The sequence below is a fragment of the Filicampus tigris genome, chromosome 4 (assembly GCF_054856515.1).
Source record: "Filicampus tigris isolate MCC_2025a chromosome 4, RoL_Ftig_1.0, whole genome shotgun sequence".
Taxonomy (NCBI): Eukaryota; Metazoa; Chordata; class Actinopteri; order Syngnathiformes; family Syngnathidae; genus Filicampus; species Filicampus tigris.
Genome location: NC_141220.1, coordinates 24,423,727 through 24,442,573, shown reverse-complemented (window position 1 = coordinate 24,442,573; position 18,847 = coordinate 24,423,727). Strand labels below are relative to the sequence as shown.

The following is an 18,847-nucleotide window of genomic DNA, read 5'->3' as shown; positions in this document are numbered from 1 at the left end:
TACATTTAAATTTAAGAAATGCAAATATTAAATGAAGAATAACAAATTCCACTTTATTGTGATTGAATGGTTTATATATTTTGTCTTTTACATTTAATTACAAATTAAATGATGTGATGAATGACTGATACATTTAAAGTTAAATAATTATTTAAAAAATGTGAAATAATAACAATAAATTCCACCATAGTGTGATTGAATGGATCATATAGAATTTCATTTACTTAAAAAAAAAACTTCATGGATTGCATTGAAAAATATGAAAAAAAACAACAGTACTGTAATTAATAAATTTCATGGTACATTATTAAAAATCCGATCGAATGGTTTTTAAATAATAATAAATCCCATGGTTATTTATTAAAAATACAAAACGTAATGGAATGATTTGCATTATTGTATTTTCACACAAGTAAACAAAAAGTACAACGCACTTTACTCTGATTAAATTAATTGTATCAATTATTTCTCCATTTGATGACTTTAAGACCAATGAAACTAAGAAATGAAACGACACCCATGGTGTGTACACAATGCAGAAGTAATACATTTCCAATATACAAAAATAATAATCAAAAATTGCAAACGATATACAACGGTCCACCTTAGTGTGATTGAATGGTTCATATGCACCACTTTTATCTAAGGGCAGCCAAGATTTGAGCCCCTTGAGTCTTCAAGAGCCAGCCATATAGACAGATTATTTATACACACGCGCACACGCACGCGCACGCGCATTTATCTGAGGTCAGATTACATCAGTGATATTGCCTCTGTTTTTATTAAGTTTTGTGGATATGAGGTTACCACTTTGACTTCAAGTATGTGTGTGCCCGTGTGTGTGTGTGTGTGTGCGAACATAGCTAAAGGATATTAGCCTGGAGGTAAATAAAAGTCCTCTGATAGCTTCGGTTGGGGGCATTTCCTGTTTGAAGTCTGCTTTTGTTAGCTTTGTGCTAACTGTACGCTTTATGAAATGTCATATTATGCTCAATAACAACATGGGCTTTGAAGCAGGATTTCAGAACATTCAAATATATAATTACACCATGTCCTAAAAAAAAGCAGCAGTTCAAAACGTTCAAAGATATTACACCAAAAATTGGTCACTCTGTAACAATTTAAAAAAAATAGTTTTTCTTGAGCGACGTTTTTTTTTAAAACACATTTTTGTTAAATCAATCTCTAAATGTTCCTGCTAGGATATTTTTTTCAATTATGCGCAAAAAAAATTCCATCAGCACAACATGGCGGATGTGCAATGCACATTCACCTGTCATTTATGTTGAAATTTTACGATCACTGTTAATCAAATGAATTCCTCTTTCACATTACACGTTACAATATTTTCACGATGGAGCACTACTTTGAAGTCTTGGATGTAAAAGGCAAGTACATACATCTGAAGTGTGCATTATGTCCCGGAGGAAAAAATGATCCGTATCTGTTGTGAATATCTGTAATCTGATGAAACATCTCTCACCACGCCACGAAATGCTAAAAAAATGTTTGTAGCAATTGTATGGAAGCTGTATGTAATTCAAACTACATCAGTGAAGAAAATACTTGAATTAGGCGACAACCTTTTGGGGATGATGATTTAATGCTGCATTTCATTTCATTGACCTGCTCCTCTGGTGACTACCAGGAGGCGATATAGCACATACAAGCAGACGCAAACGGCTGCTCTCAGTGACTCAATAAAATGCTGTAATGAGTCCTTTTTCATAGAGGATAAAGAATATATGACTGTGAGTATTGTTATTTTAACTGTCCGCATGTTGCTCCAAAGTTTGCACTGAAATATCTGTTGCTTAAACGGTTATAAAGCCGCGACTGCGGACGCTAACCAAAAGCATGTCAATGGCGATTTTTCCTTTTGTACGGTATGTTAGCTTAGCTTCTTTATGATAAAAAAAAAAATACTAATAACAGCATCTGCGATACTTCCTCTTGCAAAGTGCTCCTTTGATGCGTGTAGTTAGTTGATGCCTCATTTTTCTGTTCATTCCCTTCCAGTTGCATGACTGATGCAATTTTTAAGGTGTCCACCTCACTTTAACGAACGGGGAGGTAAGAAGAGATTTAAGTGTCTCGGTCATCGCCTTTATTGACTTCTTCTCTGGCATTCCTTCAGCGTTCCGCCTGCTTTTTACAGATAGCTTGACGTGGTAAAAGCCTCAGCGGGGGACGTGACGAGTGAAAGGCTTCAGCATCCGGTGTCTGCTCTCACAATAAAAGTCCGGCGTGGACTGAGGCTGGCACATGTCGCCGTGGAAACGAGTGACTTCGGGGAAAACGCGATGCTCGTCTCGAGAGGGAATGCAGAACTGAGTCCTAACCTCACACCCTGGGATCGCGATACGGCTCCATTGTGATATTTGTATTAGGGATGTTCGATACCACTTTGTTTTTCAGGCCAACAGTAGTATGAGTATTCACTCTTTAATATTCACCGATAACGAGTACTTGTACCGCTAGTACTTTTGATATACTTTTGATCTGGGAATGCAGAACTGAGTCCTAACCTTACACCCTGGGATCGCGATACGGCACCATTGTGATATTTGTATTAGGGATGTTCGATACCACTTTTTTTTTCAGGCCAACAGTAGTATGAGTATTCACCCTTTAATATTCACCGATAATGAGTACTTGTACCGCTAGTACTTTTGATATATAAAATTTAAAATTATTTTTGTCAAACGCTGCAGTATAGGGCCAATTACTGCCGAGGAGGACTTACTCCATGTCAGATTTTTTGTTTTGTTTTGCCTTATCAGTGACTGGTATCGGTAGCCTCCATGAGTTGTCAATACCTTAAATTAAAGCCGGTCAGTGGTTTAATGAAAGTTGTATATATCAAAATACTAGTGGTATCGGTTACTTGGTATTGGCGAGTCCTCACCAGTTGAGTACTCATACTGGTATCGGTTTAGAAAAAATGTACTGAACAACTCTTTGCCTTTAAAGGGCGTGGCCTATAGCAAACAACACAAGAGGCTAGAGTCAGGTTGTGTGGTTACTATGCGTGTGAGCGTCTGGATGTGAGTTGTGGTCTACAGCAGCTAGTAGGGAGTGTTCACATTTTGCATTGACGTTTTTGACTGTTTGTCTCGTTCAATAAACGGCTGAAAGTGCATCGGCCACTGCGATTCTACATTTGCGCGGATTGAGCGTGCGAATTTCTTCCACATCAGACCGGCGACCTTGCGGGTAATCAAGCGGGGTGGTGGCTCACCTCCACCTGCAGCTCCTTGGCGGTGGCCGCCTGCAGCTCGTTGGGGACGGTGCACTCCAGCGTGTTGCCCACCAGCGTGAGGCTCTCGCAGCTGCGGTTGGACACGGTCAGCACCTGGCATTTCATGGCCTCGCGGTCCATGCGGTCGCCCTGTCGAAACAACAACAACTGTTGACGACCAAAACAGCAGCACTTCAACAGCTTTTGGCTCTTGTGGTCTCTGCCTCGGGAATCTTGCCTGTACTTAGAACAAATCTGTTGTACACATATTTTAAATAGTAAAAGAAATCAATTGTAAACAATATCATTTGAATGAAATATTTCCTTTTTAATGGTATTATTTACAATAGATCATTGGTAAAGGTTCATTTCAATCGCGATGTTTCAATCTTATTTTTTAAATGTTATGCATAATTAGTGGAATAATAACATCAATTATTTTATACAATAAGTAATAACAGTGGAAAAAAATGTGTATTATATTTACAACAAATCGTGTAAATTTTTTTATTACAAATATTTCAGCCTTATTTATAATGTTGTATTTATAACTAATTTGCCAATATTCTTTAAACAAAAAATGTTGAATGTTTATACAGTATATAATGTTTATTTTTGTGGTAATTGCATTTTCATTTTCTTAAAAATTCTTCAAATCCGAGTTTTATTTTGATAAATTAATATTTCATGCTCATTTTAAAATAGAACATCTTTAATCCTTAATCTGTAAATGTGTACTTTACAAAGATTTTTAATTGTATTATTCTCAAATCAACTGGAAGAATTTAAATAAAATATTTCATTATCATTGATTTTTTTTACAAGTAATTATAATCAACCAATTAACACAGCAACTAAAAATGTTTTTAAAAATCACTTAAAAATCAGTATTTTACTGACACCAGTATTTATTTTCTTTCATTATTTCAACAGATAAATAAAAAAAAGTAAAAACAATTCAAATCAATAATTTTAGGGAAACAAAATCTGCAAATATTGATTGTTGACATCTTCCTCATCTACAGTTGAGTCAATAAGCATCCCAGTGATTATTATAATCAGGGCGTCCCACTGAATTATCGCCACGGCGATCATTTGTTGCGTGGCTTATTATAGTCTGGCGACAACACACCAGTCACCCTTTGCTCGTTCTCACTTTCTTACTCACTTTTGGTTTTCTTACCCACTTCACACACTCATGCACACGCACACGCACACACGCACACACGCACCCACGCACACATAATAGTAGCATGCTTGTTTGAGTGCACCAGAAGGCAATAAAAAGAATGATCACATTCCTGGCGTGACAGCTCAGGATTTCCAGATTTGACACAGAGTGGAGGCTCGCACCTGTTCTCACACGAGCACACGCACACACACGCATACGCACGTTCACACACACACACACTCTCAAGAAAAATGGACTTTTTGGGTGCGTGTGCAAAAACAAATTGAACAATTGTGTTTTATCAGGAATGTTAGTTTAATAATACTGTACTTTTAAAATGATGATTTACTATGAAAATAAACAAATATATGCTACATAATATAATTGTTTGGCTCAGAAGGTTATTTGAACTTATGATATATTACATACATGAACATTAATAAATGTACTAAAAATAAACACGGATGGAGACTATTGAACAAAAATAAATGAAGAAATACTTGTAAAAAAAATATTCCACAAAATCATAAAACTTGAATAAATCCAAAACAACATATCTAAATGAAAATATTAAATACCAAAAATAAAATCTGTAAAAAAAACATATATGATATACTGTATGAAAACCCCCCCAATAAAAATACTGAATAAATATACTCATAAACATAACAAAAAAATGACTATACTCAAAATATAATAAACAAATGTCATTTACTAGGAAAATGGATGAGTGGCATTTTCCAGCTGTCGTCATGACAACTTTGTTCCGGAAACTGGTGAGGAACAGTCCCAACCTCTAAATAAAGTGCCACGGTGACAAATACCGGTGAGTCTCCCGTGAAGCGCCCTGCCAGCGTTCCATCACGCCACTCACGGCCGGCGTGTTGACCACTATGTTTGTCAGTCAAGCACTCAGGTGGCAAAAAGTACTCACACTGATTACACAGCTTCTTGTTGGGAGAAAAAAGTACAAACTCGGAAATGTATTCTACTAAAAAAGTACAAATGAAGTTCTACTGTTAATACTTGTCACATTACTTAATCAATGACTTCATTTTCAGGTTTTTCTTTCTTTTTTTTTTTTTTCTTTTTTTTTAGTTTAAAATACCATATAAATTGTGTTCCACTTCACAATTGTGTCCCACCTGGTGTCGATTCTTCACTTTTTTTTTTAAATCCAATTTTATAACTGAAGCCTGAAATGTGGCAAAAGGTCAAAAAGTTCCAGGGGGCTAATACTTTCGCAAGGCAGTGTATGCATTTTCTATTTCTACTACTATTTTGTTGTTCAAAGTTGTATACGCTCCGCTTTAACGTTGTTCCAGTCAGACTTGTGTGTTTCATGATCACGTGTCAATCATACTGTAGGTTAGCTTAGCAATTAGCATGGCTGCCCTCTCTATCTTTCCTCATCATACCTTTGTGACGATACTTGTCAGAAGGATAGCTTACTTGCCACCATGGAGGCGATGTTTCCGCAATTCTAGCTATTGGAAAAAAGTAACAAAAATTGCGGTTCTCAGTTTTGCTATTCAATCTGTTTGAATGCGGCGCAAATTTGACGCGCAAACTGCGATGCGAAACCACTTGTTTCGAGCTTTGTGCCGTCATCAGTGGACATTAAAAAAAGCATATAAGTACAAAAATATGATATGATCGATGTGCAAAATCATAATATATGACAAAATGCCCAAATCCGAGGAAAACCACAATTACTGTAAAAAAAAAAAAAAAATCCAGAAATTGCTATATAAAAAAATCAAGATACAAATCACCCGGATTTGATTACAGCCACAAAACTTTAAACTGCTGCAAAATAATTTAGCCCACTGCTCAGTGGCTGAAATGTGTGTGTGCGAGTGTGGCAGCTGGCAAAATGAGAACACAATTCAACCTTATCAGATGCTGCGTCGTTTGTGCGAAGTTCATCTAAAATAAAAAGTGGTCTCCAATAAAGGGGTGAAGGAAGGGGGTGGATTTAACCACAGGGCCAAGGTCACGCTTGGGAATTAAAAAAAAAAATCCAAGATCTTTGAGTGCAGCTGCCTCGAAGCATCTGCAGCGGTCAGTGGGGTAAAATAATACCAAAACAAAAAAAAACAAAAAAAATGAATAAAGAAAAAAAATTGGTTTCATTGTGTTAATTCATTTGACAATGTCAAGAGGTTTGACCTTGGCAGCAACAACAATGCACTCACAGACATAAAGGTTGGGCCACCGAGACTGGACAAAAAAAAACAAAAAAAACGATGGGAAACAGACTCTACTTCCTGTTTTTGTTTCTGTATTGTTTCCTTCCCGGCGTGACCCAAACTGGCGTGCACGTGGGAATGTTCGCGAGCATGCATGCAAAGTCAGCCACAGAGTAAATGATCTTGAACTATCTTAGCATTTGGACACATTTGGCTACGTTTTGGAGCTCGTAGCAACTCACCAAACTTTTACCATGCTCTAGCTAAGGACAAAAATGAAAAATTAATTATTTCACAATTTAGTGGTGTCCGTCGCTTATCTATAAGTGCTTCAAATTTGGTAGCAAATGGACAAAATCTCTCGGAGGAATCTGTCTTTATAGGACCCCTGCAATATGGGCCAAAAAATAAATAAAATGGCTGCTTCTAACCGAAATGGACAACTTATAGTTTGTTTTAGTTGGATGACGTCTTGAAACTTTTTTTGTGGGTCTACTCATGATTGACATGCCTACCAAACTTCATGTTAACTGTGAAACTGACTTTGGGGGCTGAATTCTGAAATCATTACAGGGGCCAATGATTCCTTGAAATTATCCTAAACTGTCCGCTTCAAACCACAATGGCAAAACTCCCGTGTCTTTTCAGGCATGGCTTCCAGTGACTTTTTTGTGGGTCTACCTATGATAGACATGCCTACCAAATTTGATGCTACTAATTGCAACTGGCTCCGGGGGCTGAATTTTGAAAACATTCCAGCGGGCAAGCATTCTTTTAAAATGGCTTTAACTGTCCGCTTCAAACTACAATGGCAAACCTCCCATGTCTTTTCAGGCATTGGTTCATGACACTTTTTTGAGGGTCTACTCATGACAAACATACCTACTAAATGTGATGTTCCTATGTGAAACTAGTTTTGGGGATGAATTCTAAAAACATTTCCAGAGGACAAATATCCCTTAAAATCAGCCTAAAACATCCGCTTCAAACCAAAATGGCAGACCTCCCATGTCTTTTTTGTGGGTCTACTCATGATAGTAATGCCTACGAAATTGGATTTTGATGAGTAAAACTGTCTTTAAGGACTGAATTTTGTAAACATTTCACCAGGCCTGGGTTCATTGAAATTAGCCTAAACTGTCTGCCTCAAACCACAATGGCAAATGTCCTGCGTCTTTTCAGGCATAGCTTCCTGAGATTTTTTTGTGGGTCTACTCACGATAATCATGCTGACCAAATTTGATGCTGCTAAGTGAAACTGGCTCCGGCGGACTGAATTTTGAAAACATTCCAGGGGGGCGAGGACTCTTTGAAAATTGCCTAAACAGTCCGCTTCAAACCACAATGGCAAATGTCCTGTGTCTTTTCAGACATGGCTTCTTGAGACTTTTTTGTGGGTCTACTCTCGACAGACATACCTACCAAATTTGATGTTGCTAAGTGAAACTGCCTTTTGGGAATGACTTATGAAAACATTGCAGGGGGCAAGATTCCCCTCAAATCAGCCTAAAATGGCTGGTTCAAACCAGTCACAGGCCTGCTGTATGCATCCAGACATGACTTTTTGAAACTTTTTTTGTGGGTCGACTCATGATAATAATGCTTACCAAATTTGATGTCGCTAAGTGAAACTGGCTCCAGGCGCTGAATTTTCAAACACTTCCGATAAGGTCTCACCTTGAGCTCCACGACGCTCTTGTTGTCCTTGGATGTGAGCTTGGGGTCCTGGAAGAGGGGGTCCTCCACGTAGATCAGGTCCCACTGGTCGGTGGCGTATCCGTCCAGGATGAATGCCACCTTGGTGACCACCGGCGGTGGCAGGGCCAGCTTGGCCAGGGAGGGTGTGGTGCACTGGATGGAAGTGCGGTTCTCACCGTATACACAGCTCTGTATGTGGGGAAAGCGAATATATGTCTAAAAACAAGTACAATCGAGTTGATTACAATCTACGTCTGTATAAAAGAATTTCCATCTTTTTTTTTACGGCGTCGCTGCAGTAGTACCTTGTCTCCCCATTTGTACAATATGTATTGTATGAAAATACAATGGAACCGACATTTCATGGACTCGTAACCAACGGATCCCGGATTTAACGTTTAATAGTCGAATCAAAATGGCCTTTTTTAACGGCAAGGCAGTTTTATTTATCGAGCACATTTCATACACAAGGCAACTCAATGTGCTACACACAAGCAAAGACAACTGCTACAAGTATTTACAAACACAACAGTTAACAACGTTCAAAAGCAAAGCAGAGAAAAACAAAAGTATCTTACAAAAATTACTAGAATGTACACTCAAACACATTAACAAAAAACTTTAAAAACCCTTTCAAAGTAAAGTCAAGAAATAAAAGCCGGTTTCTAAAATGTATAAAAGAATAAAAAAATATTTGAAATTGTTTATTGTTTATAAATATTTATCTACAGTAATTTCGTACTGTACTGGGCATTTTTAGGTTATGAAAAAAGTACAAAATAATACATTTGTACTATATAGGGGTCTTTTTAAGCCACGAAAAAAACCGGACAATCGGCTCTAACGGAAGGGCCTTTTCATAATGAGATCTTGAAACTAATGTTGTATCCATTTGTACTTATTTTTCTTGATTTTGGGCGGGGGGAATTTATGCGTCTGTTTGCAAATGTCTTGCCAGCTTTTTGGGATTGACCGGTTTGCCCTTTCGCACCAAACTCCTCTGACGCTGACTTTGTGCAACTAGCAAAACAGAAAAAGGAAATTTTGCCCCTGCACCGAGTAGATGGATGAAGAGCTTAGTTTATTGTTGGCGTCTTTGTCCTGTCAGGTGATACATTTGCTCCATTGTTGATATTTTCAATGCACAATCGCGCTCAGTTTTGCAGCTAAATGTTCACATTGTGAAAGAAAACACTGGCTTCTCTCGGTCTGACCCAAACGGACGGTGCAGGAACCTCCACTGGTGCCGGAGAGGAAATGTGAAATCTCTTTTATGTACGTGGGAAAGTTAAGACGGACAGAATAAATATTCCGGCAGATCCCCTTTCACCCCTTGGCCCTAACTGTACGTTTTTTTTTTGTTTTTTTTTTGGAGGGGGTATCTTCACGTGGAGGTGTTAGGAAGATAACCTTCCCACAATGCATTGGAAAAGACTGGCAAGGTGGCTTAGCGGAAATATAATAAAACTGCAAATTTTAGAGCGGCCTCAGGCACACCTGTGCAACACTCATATTAACTAGTAATCAGCATTGTGGTGTGTCACACAAATGAGGTGGATTAATTATCTCGGCATGAGGTGTTCACCAAAACAGATTTAATGTAATTAATTCCTGGGATAATCTACTTTTCGATTACTTTTCAGTTACTTCCCAACCTCAAGTTACTCAAGTTACTTTTTGGTTAAGTTAGATCATACCTGTAGTTACTTCGAGGTGCAAGTTACCCCCTAGTAAAAGTTACTTCGTAAGTACTTCAAACCTCAGTTTCCTTCTAAGCACAAGTTACTTGTTGGTACAAGTTACCGCTAAGCCAAGTAAAAGTGCTCACCAACAGCTTTAATTTAATTAACTCCTGGTACAAGCTACTTTTTGGTTACTTTTTAGTTACTTCCCAACCTCAAGTTACCTTTCTGGTTAAGTTATAGCATACCTGTAGTTACTTCGAGGTACAAGTTACTCCCAAGTTACTTCTAAGCACAGTTACTTCCCGCTACGTACATATGTGAGATACAAACATGCTGTATGTGTATTACAGTATACGTTTATATTTACACACTTGAGTGAAACGTGTAATCTTAAAGTATCAACACCCTCGCCCTGCTCTGCATAATTTGAGGTCCAGTATCCGGTTTGAGGTATCGTCACCCAGCAGGTTCTGCTCTGCGCTTTAACCCCCAAATTAAAAAAAAAAAAGATAAAACAACTTTTAAGTGTTGACACGTGACTCTCCGTGGGGTATGCAAATGACCTCCAAGGCAAAGTTCAGCACTCAGCACCCCTCTGGGGAAAGCAGCAACTTCCATAACAAGGCTTTTAGCTTCATAAATGAACGCGGTAATAGCGCAAATAGACAAAACAGTCCAACAATATCCCATAAGTAGGAAGGAAAAGTCGGAAAACTCATACGTCCCGGGTCAAACACTGGCCATCAGATCGTGCGTGGGTGTGTGATGACATGTTGTCGTGTGTTTGTTTGCCAAATTCCCAAATTATCTCTCAACAGGAGCCCAATGACAGATAAGATCCCCAAAGAGCATAGCAGCACGTCTTCCACACACACTACACACACACACACACACCTACGTGTTTTGCAAACTCTGTGTGGGCCACGACTTCTCGTTATAAGCTACCTGTTGGTTACTTCCTCACTCATGTCGATTTTCGGTGCAAGTTACTTCCTAGCTCGAGTTCATTCTTGGTAGAAGCTACTTTTTTTTGGGGTAACTTTTTTGTTACTTCTCAACCTCAAGTTATTTTTACTTACTTCCAAGTTTGGTCATACTTGTAGTTACTTCAAAGTGCAAGTTACTCCCTGGTACAAGTTACTTCCTATGTACTTCAAACCTGAAAGTTACTTCCAAGTTTGGTCATACCTGCAGTTACTCCTTACTTCCAAATGACTTCAAACCTCAAGTTACTCTAGTTACTGCTAAGCATAGTTACTTTTTGGTACAGGTCCATTCTGCTTTAGTTCAAGGGATTATATGCGGGAGAAGACAATGGTGGCGTTTCGTGGAGGCCTCCACAGCAAAAAAAGGAAAAGGTAAAAAGGACTTGTTAACCTGGAATGTTATTGAGTCGTAGCGGAGCCAATAAAAAGCGTCTTTTTCCTTTCAAAGACCTTCAACGCCTTCGTTGGAGCGCCAACTGGAGCGTAACTCAATCCGGCAGAGACTCGCGTCTTCTTATGTGGGAATACTTGGTCGGATCATCGCAAGTTCACATGCAAGGGAGATTCCTGTGCGCTCACTGGACACAAACACAATGACGTCGAATGCTAATTTGCTTAAAAAAAAAAAAAAAAAAAAAAAAGATGCCGATACATATTCATGAATATATAACATAATATAAGATGAATAGTTTGGGTTTTTTTTGTATGTGGAAAGTAAATGCTTTTTAATTCTGTGATTTAAAAGTGGACTCATTTAGAAGATTGTCAGTTATTTAAATGAAATTTAATGTTGGCACAAACATTATAATGAATTGGGATAGTTAAGACGGATGCATGTACTGTAATTCAAAGCAGCTCGACGGGCTCTCACGCGGCCCTGACTCGCATGTGTGTGCGTGCATGTGGCGTCTAAGTAGTTTTAAGTGTGGCCGGCGAGGCTGAGGAGATCCCGAACATCCTGAAGGCCTCGCCGAGCTACTGGACTTGAATGACAAGCGGAGCAGACATTTCCTGTCTTTGCGCTGTCCCGTCCGCCTTCCATTTGACTTTGGCTCTTTTCCGTCCACATCAACACACTATAGAGCCATTTCTCGTCCACGTGGGCGTGAGGACCTCTGATGACAATTCCATGCGCCGCACGCGCTAGGCTACACTTCATTTCCTTTCCTATTGCTATTCATCTTCAGAAGTTTCTGCCGGCCCTTCAGCGGGAGCTTCTTCTTGCGAGTAATTACTGAAAAGTCTGAACGTAAGTTGACAGTGGGAGTGAATGGGGGGGGGGGGGGGGGACCACAACGAACAGTCCTCTTTGGTGCTATAATGTCACTAGTTTATTTCCTGTATTACTTTTGACCCCCAGTTACTTATTTGAGTTACTTCCTGCTACAAATGACTTGTTAGTTACTTGAAGTTACTTGTAAGTGACTTCCTAGAGCTTGCTTCATATCCCATGTTACAACTTGGTGCAGGTTACTTGCTGGTAAAATTTACATCTTGGTTACTGCCTAACTTCAAGTTACTTGCAAGTAACTTCCTTGATTACTTTTTACCCCAATTTACAAAGTGGTTTAGGTTACTTCCTGTTACATGTTACTTCTTGGTTACTTTCCACAGTTACTTCTATCTGCAAATTATTTCCTGCAACAGTTACTTATGTTTGGATTCTAACCTCAAATTACTATAATTTAGTAATAATTAATCTAAATGATTAGATTATTTATGTTTTACCCCAAATTACATATTGGTACAAATTACTTCCTGGTACAAGTTAGTTCAATGATAACTCAGAAACTCAAGTTATTCCCTGATACAAATTACTCGATTGCTTCTGGGTTATTTTCTTCCTACAGCTACTTCAAGGTGCAACTTACATTCTGCGACTAGTCACTTCTTGGTTAATTTTTAGCCTTAAGTGACTTCCAGGTTACTTTTAGGCACAACCAATCAGATGACCGAAAAATGCTGATATCATCGAGGCTTTAAGGAGGAATATGAAATCTGATTGGTTAAAGAAACAGTCCTGTCGCTAATATTGTTTAAGATACATCAGACAGAGTTACTGAATGTGAAGGCCCTGGGAAGATTAGATTGACATGGCAACACTGAGACCCTGAAATCTGAGTGGACAAAAAAAAAAAAAAAAAAAAGGAATCTAACATCCAAGTGTACTTCTCGGTATAACTTGAGTACTCACCACGTGGAAGACAATGGCATCCTGCTCGGTGGTGAGAACCATCTGCGGCTGGAGGCCCGACTGCAGGAAGAAGCCATGAGCCGACAGCGTGCAGCCTCCACTGGGGGAGGACAAGCAGAGATTGGCGTTAGCATCGATGTAGCGTGCAGATACGTGAGATGCCCACAGGGAGTTTGAAGCTGTTAGCGTTAGCGCTTTTAGCCACTCGTCACCGCCCACGCGCTTCCTTTTCGAGCTGTCGGATTGTCGCGTTACATTCACACTCAGCAAAAGTTGACTTTGATGAAGAAAACATACCATTCATAAAAAAACATTTTAAAATCAATTCAATATAGAAAAAAATAATACTAAATGAAATCAGTTTCCGTTAGTTGGACACTATTTTTCTGTTTAATCTAACTAAACAAAGTTGCACGGAACAATCATGTTAAAAAAAATACAAATATAAAACGAAATTAAAAATGCAATGACATGACTGAATGAAAACCTGAGATTAAATATGAAAATTTTGGGGTTACATATTTAGTTAATCTAACTACATTAAATACAGTTGCATGGACCAAACGGGGATGCCATTACATGGAATTTCAGTACATTGTATATTAATATTATTAGTTGTAATAGTCAGTTGAGCATAAAAGAAAAGAAAAAGAAAACCATTAAATATCAAATAAAATGTGAAATAAATGTTATTAAATCTAATACAAAATCGAACAGATGAAAAACAGAATAAAATGTAAAGTTAAATTATATATCAAATTAAATAAAATGAATGAAAATATGAAAATTTAAAAAATGAAATATACTATGAAATTACATGTATACATGAATCAAATTAAATATCATGCACAACAAATTAAATTCAAAATAAATGAGAATGTAAAATTAAATTGGATGTTAAATCAAACACAATGTTCGACGGCGTCCGCCATTAGCCTACCTACGGCTCGAAAAAAATCCACGACATCCTCCGCGGTCTCGCGACACCGTCACGTGTATGTTCTGATTCATTAAATTGGCTAAGAGACGGAGAATTGGATTAAAAAAAAAAGACACCGACGTATCCGCTCTCCCGGCTTTAAAGGTAGAATGACGCAACAGCGCTCACGCCTCTAGTGGTAGAAACCCGGTTATGCGCTCCCGTCCTTAATGGGTTAACGGAACATAAAATATTACATTACAATTTAAACTCAATTTAATTTGATTAATAAGAATAATAATAAAAAAAGTGCGTCACCTGATGAAGGAGCGTGATGGCTGAATGCTGTTGATGAGGGGGTCCTGGTGGTAGGTGAACGCTGAGGGGGCTTGGCGCTCCACAGAGTCCACCGTCAGCTTGACGGGCTGCGCCGACGGGAGGGCGTGCGGAGGCGTCTTGCAGGTCAGCATGCTGGACGTCAAACTGTGGGCGCCAAGTTCCACTTTTACAGCTTTGTTTACAAAGATCCTAAATAGCGGCCGCTAATCTGCGCGTTCACTTTAAGAGATTGCGCGTGTTGTTGGCAGCAGGTGTAAAAGTGGTGCAGAGAATTTGAAGTGGTGGAATTGGAAGTGTTAATGGAAGCGGCAACCAGATATCATTGACTTACAAAAAAATGAATCGATTGCTCATAATTTTGGGGAAGCCAGCAAGCGCATTCAACTTTTTAATTTGTTTCTGGCATTTCGTAAATGTTTACGCGAGCTGACATTTATTATTTAAAAATGCAAAATTAAGTGCACACTTTGTCTCAGGTGGGATGAATCACATTGCACGCACTAATTTGACCTATCTGCATCTACACTTTCCAGAAGCTGCAAAAAAAAGAACATCGTGGCCATTTTGCCCATTTGGCAGACGCAATCGCAGTAAATCAGGCCATTAGTATGTCAAGTTAGATACTCACCTTTGTATTATACAGGCCGCCTTGCCCACCGTAACCTCTTGATTGTTGCCGGTGTCCAGGAAAGATCCTGTGATGGTCAGCATGGTGCCGCCGGACTTGGGCCCAAACGTCGGAAAGATCTTGTCGATCACCGGATCCTGGATTCAGAGATCACGCTTCAGGTTTTGGACAGAAGTAAACTATGGCTCACTTCTCAACACAAGTTACAGTGTTCCCCTGTTTTATCACATTTTTTTATGTCATAATTTTTATGGAATTTTGCTCTTATGTGGGACGATAGTTGTTTATTGAACAACAGGAGAACTGTAACATATAATGGTCACACCCATGCAGGAGCTGCTCTCAGCCACAGCTCACGCTCAGACTCTCACGCGCAGAGACTTAAGTTACCTCTACCTGAAAGTCACTTCTAGACGCAAGTTACTTAGATGCAATTTATTTCAAGATGTAAATTACTTCCAAATGCCAGTTACACACATCAAGTCTTTTCTTGATTTAAGTTACTGCAAGTTCTCAATGTAAGTTCGTTCCAGATGCAAGTCACTTAATTACTGCAAATTACTTCGATACGCAAGTTACTTTTGAATGCAAGTTAGATGTAGACTGAACCTACTTTCCCTGAAAGTTACTTCAAGATACAAGTCACATCTTGATAATAGTTACTTCTTTACTTTTTGGTTTAATCCATTAAATGGCTACCACGTCATTTTCTATTTATAATTTAATTCTTGGTCTCTTAACCAATGAAATGCATCAGAATAGACATGTGACGGTGTCGTGAGTTGATTTAAGTTACTTCTACATACTTATAAATGAACGTAATCTCGTATAACGTAAATTATTTCTAGATGTGAGTTATTTTAGAAAGTAAGTCACTTTTAGATGCTAGTTATTTCTAGACAGAAGTTACGTTTAGGCTTTACCTACTTTACTTTCACGTTGCTTCAAGACGCAAGTCGCTGCTTTAAGTTACTTCCGGATGAAGATGCTTCTCTAAATTACTTCCTACTGCTCCATACCGAGACTTTTTGAGTAGATTGAGATCTTACCACGAAGGTGAAGGCGCCTTCCATGTGCGCGACCTTGTGTCCACTGGTGACCTTGACGGCGTGTCCCGACGGGGTGAAGTTCCCAGCGAAGACGGGGGAACACTGCATCTCAGTCCACCTAAAAACACAACAACACCCCCCCGAAGACAAAAGACTTAGTATGCTCCTAATCCAATCAACATCATCACGTTCCGGAGGAATGTAACCGGGAAAGACTGGGAAGTGTTTTTAGTTGTGTTTTTTGGCTTTTTAATTGGTGGATTTTTTTTTTTTTTTTTTTTTAAACAAGAGTGGGAAGTCAGGATGCAGATTTTTTTTTTTCCCCAGCAATTTTCCACTTAGAGAAGTCATGCGCTGAATGTGGAAATCTGGGATGGGACGGGGGGGGGATGGGAATCTGGGGGGCTTCTTAACATTCCTTCTTTAACACACACAATAAGCTCCATTAAAGCTGCTCCTATAGAACACACACACACACATAGATGCACATGCACACAGACCTGTTGAGATTGTCCTGTCTGGGAAGTTTGCAGGGGGCGCCGGCCAGCTCAACACTCACAAGGGACGCCTTGAAGCTCTCCGTCCGGTCGAAACCGAAGTTTTGGCCGCAGACGGTCACCGTGGTGGAGCCCCGGAGAGGCCCAGATGACGGAGACGCCTGAGAAAATGTATTCCCATCATACGTCATACCTTGAGATTCTTTCAAGAGATTACCTCTTCGCTACTTCACACCCCATTTGACTTTGTGGTACAGATTACTTCTTGGCTAGTTCTGGGTTACTTCCTACACTCTGGGTCAAAAGTAACCCCAAGTATCTAAACCAGTGCTGGGCCGAGCCAATGCTGGGTTATTTAAAGCAAGCGCAATGGGTTTGCGCATGGGCACAATGACCCAGCACGTCGGGTCAAGATTCAAAGATAAAAACTACCCATACTGGTGAGTTAAAGGGGGGAGTCAAGCCCCCCCAAAAATCTTTGCAAAAAATGTTCTCTATGAGCCTCCAGCATTCAGTTTAATATTGCATTTGTGGAATATGAGTTAAACCATCGTTTTTAGCCATCTCAGGGGGTGGCCATTTTGTCACGGAAAATGACATCACAGTTGCACGAGGCTCAGGTAATGACCAATTACGGCTCACCTGTTTTCTGAAGCTGAGCCATGATTGGTTGTTACCTGAGCCCCAAAGCAACTGTGAGGTCATTTTCAGCTGACGGCAATTGGAAAAATGGCCGCCCCCTGACAAAAATGGGTGGATTTTACTTCTTGACTCCTATTCCACAAACGCAATATTAATCCGGAATGTCGTGAATGTCAAAAACAAACAACCGCACCTAGGGGCAATTTAGAGTGTCCAATCAACTTACCATGCATGTTTTTGGAATGTGGGAGGAAACCGGAGTACCCGGATAAAAACCCACGCAGGAGAACATGCAAACTCCACGCAGGGAGGCCGGAGCCGGGGTCGAACCCACGACCTCTGAACTGTGAGGCGGACGTGCTATCCAGTCGACCACCGTGCCGCGTGTTTTGACCATATAGAGTAAAATTTAGAAATGTTGACGGCGTGATTCATTTGTGCATAGCATCTTAAAAAGGCGAAAAATGCAATGTGCGAATGTCAACAAAACACTGAAATGTTTTAGTTGGATGTGATTGGCTTGTGCAGGTGTTGCTAATGCTGTGTGATGTTGGATGCACATTCCGATCCTGAGAAGAAGATGAAAAGTGTTTTCTCAAGTTCTTTCACGGCCGCAAAGAAAGCAGCGGCGTGTCGATCTTCTGTCGGCGCGGACGGCACAAGAACAACACCGGCGTCGGCGGGGTAGCTCCATCGGAGCTGGAACCGGGCCACGGAATACTACTTGATGGAATACTGTCCAAACACTTCCACAAGCAGCATTCCACACGCGAGTCATCCGAGACGGTTGGGAACAGACTTTGTGACGGCATCATGCCGCTTCAACAGCGCTCGACGCGCATCAAACGCGGCCAGACGTCCTGCTGCCCAGTACGCACATATACTGTACACAGAGGAACTCCAGTTTGTGGTTGCCATGGTTATGTTTGCGGCTTCTTCTCACCGTGTGTTGCTTCTAAGTGCAGGTCACTTATTGTTACTTCTATTGTAGCTGCGAATGACATCTTGTTACTTCTTACGTTATTTCCATCCTCAAGTTACTTCCTGATACAAGTTGCTACTTTGTTATATTGCGTGGAGGTGCAAGTTACTCCATCTTACTTCTGGGTTACCAACCACCTCAAGTTACTTCCAGCTACTTCTAGGTTATTTCTTACCTGAAGTCACTTTTCAGCTACTTCTTTTTTCGCGTTAGCTCCTGTTCCAGGCTGCTACTTCATTACATCTAAGTGCAAGTTTGTCTATACCACTTTGTTCATTTCTACCTCAAGTTACTACCTTTGTTTTTATGAGGTTAATTCATACCTCAAGTATCTTCTTGGTTGTCTTACTTTAAGTTACTTCTAAGTGCAGTTGACTTACTGTTAATTTCACTACAGGTGCAAGTTACTTCCTGTTGCTACTGTACTACATTCTATTTTACGTTACTTCCTGATACAGATTGTTACTTGGTTACGTGACATATGGATTGAAGTTACTCCATGATGCTGCTGTGTTACTTAATACCTCAAGTTACTTCCTGGTATGGGGTACCTCCTTGTTAACATCCTCAGATCAAATTGTTCTGGAATAAGTTACCTTCTGTTACTTAGTAACTCAATTAACT

At 39.7% G+C, this 18,847-nt stretch overlaps 1 protein-coding gene and 1 long non-coding RNA gene across 3 annotated transcripts in view; one reads left to right on the top strand and one right to left on the bottom strand.

The window, feature by feature from the left end:
* Nucleotides 1–18,847, bottom strand: part of met (MET proto-oncogene, receptor tyrosine kinase) — a 67,226-nt gene that overhangs the window by 14,205 nt on the left and 34,174 nt on the right. For both annotated transcript variants that reach the window (XM_086027357.1, XM_086027356.1), the window contains 7 exons: nucleotides 16,603–16,760; nucleotides 16,103–16,220; nucleotides 15,054–15,190; nucleotides 14,405–14,569; nucleotides 13,168–13,267; nucleotides 8,282–8,491; nucleotides 3,242–3,391 (listed from right to left, as the gene is read on the bottom strand). In XM_086027357.1, coding sequence (XP_085883483.1) covers nucleotides 3,242–3,391; nucleotides 8,282–8,491; nucleotides 13,168–13,267; nucleotides 14,405–14,569; nucleotides 15,054–15,190; nucleotides 16,103–16,220; nucleotides 16,603–16,760 — 1,038 coding nt within the window. The remainder of the gene's footprint in view (nucleotides 1–3,241; nucleotides 3,392–8,281; nucleotides 8,492–13,167; nucleotides 13,268–14,404; nucleotides 14,570–15,053; nucleotides 15,191–16,102; nucleotides 16,221–16,602; nucleotides 16,761–18,847) is intronic.
* On the top strand, nucleotides 905–3,140 carry LOC147149046 (uncharacterized). Its single transcript, XR_015086386.1, has 3 exons — nucleotides 905–1,388; nucleotides 2,020–2,073; nucleotides 2,159–3,140. It is a non-coding gene; the product is annotated as an uncharacterized LOC147149046 (long non-coding RNA).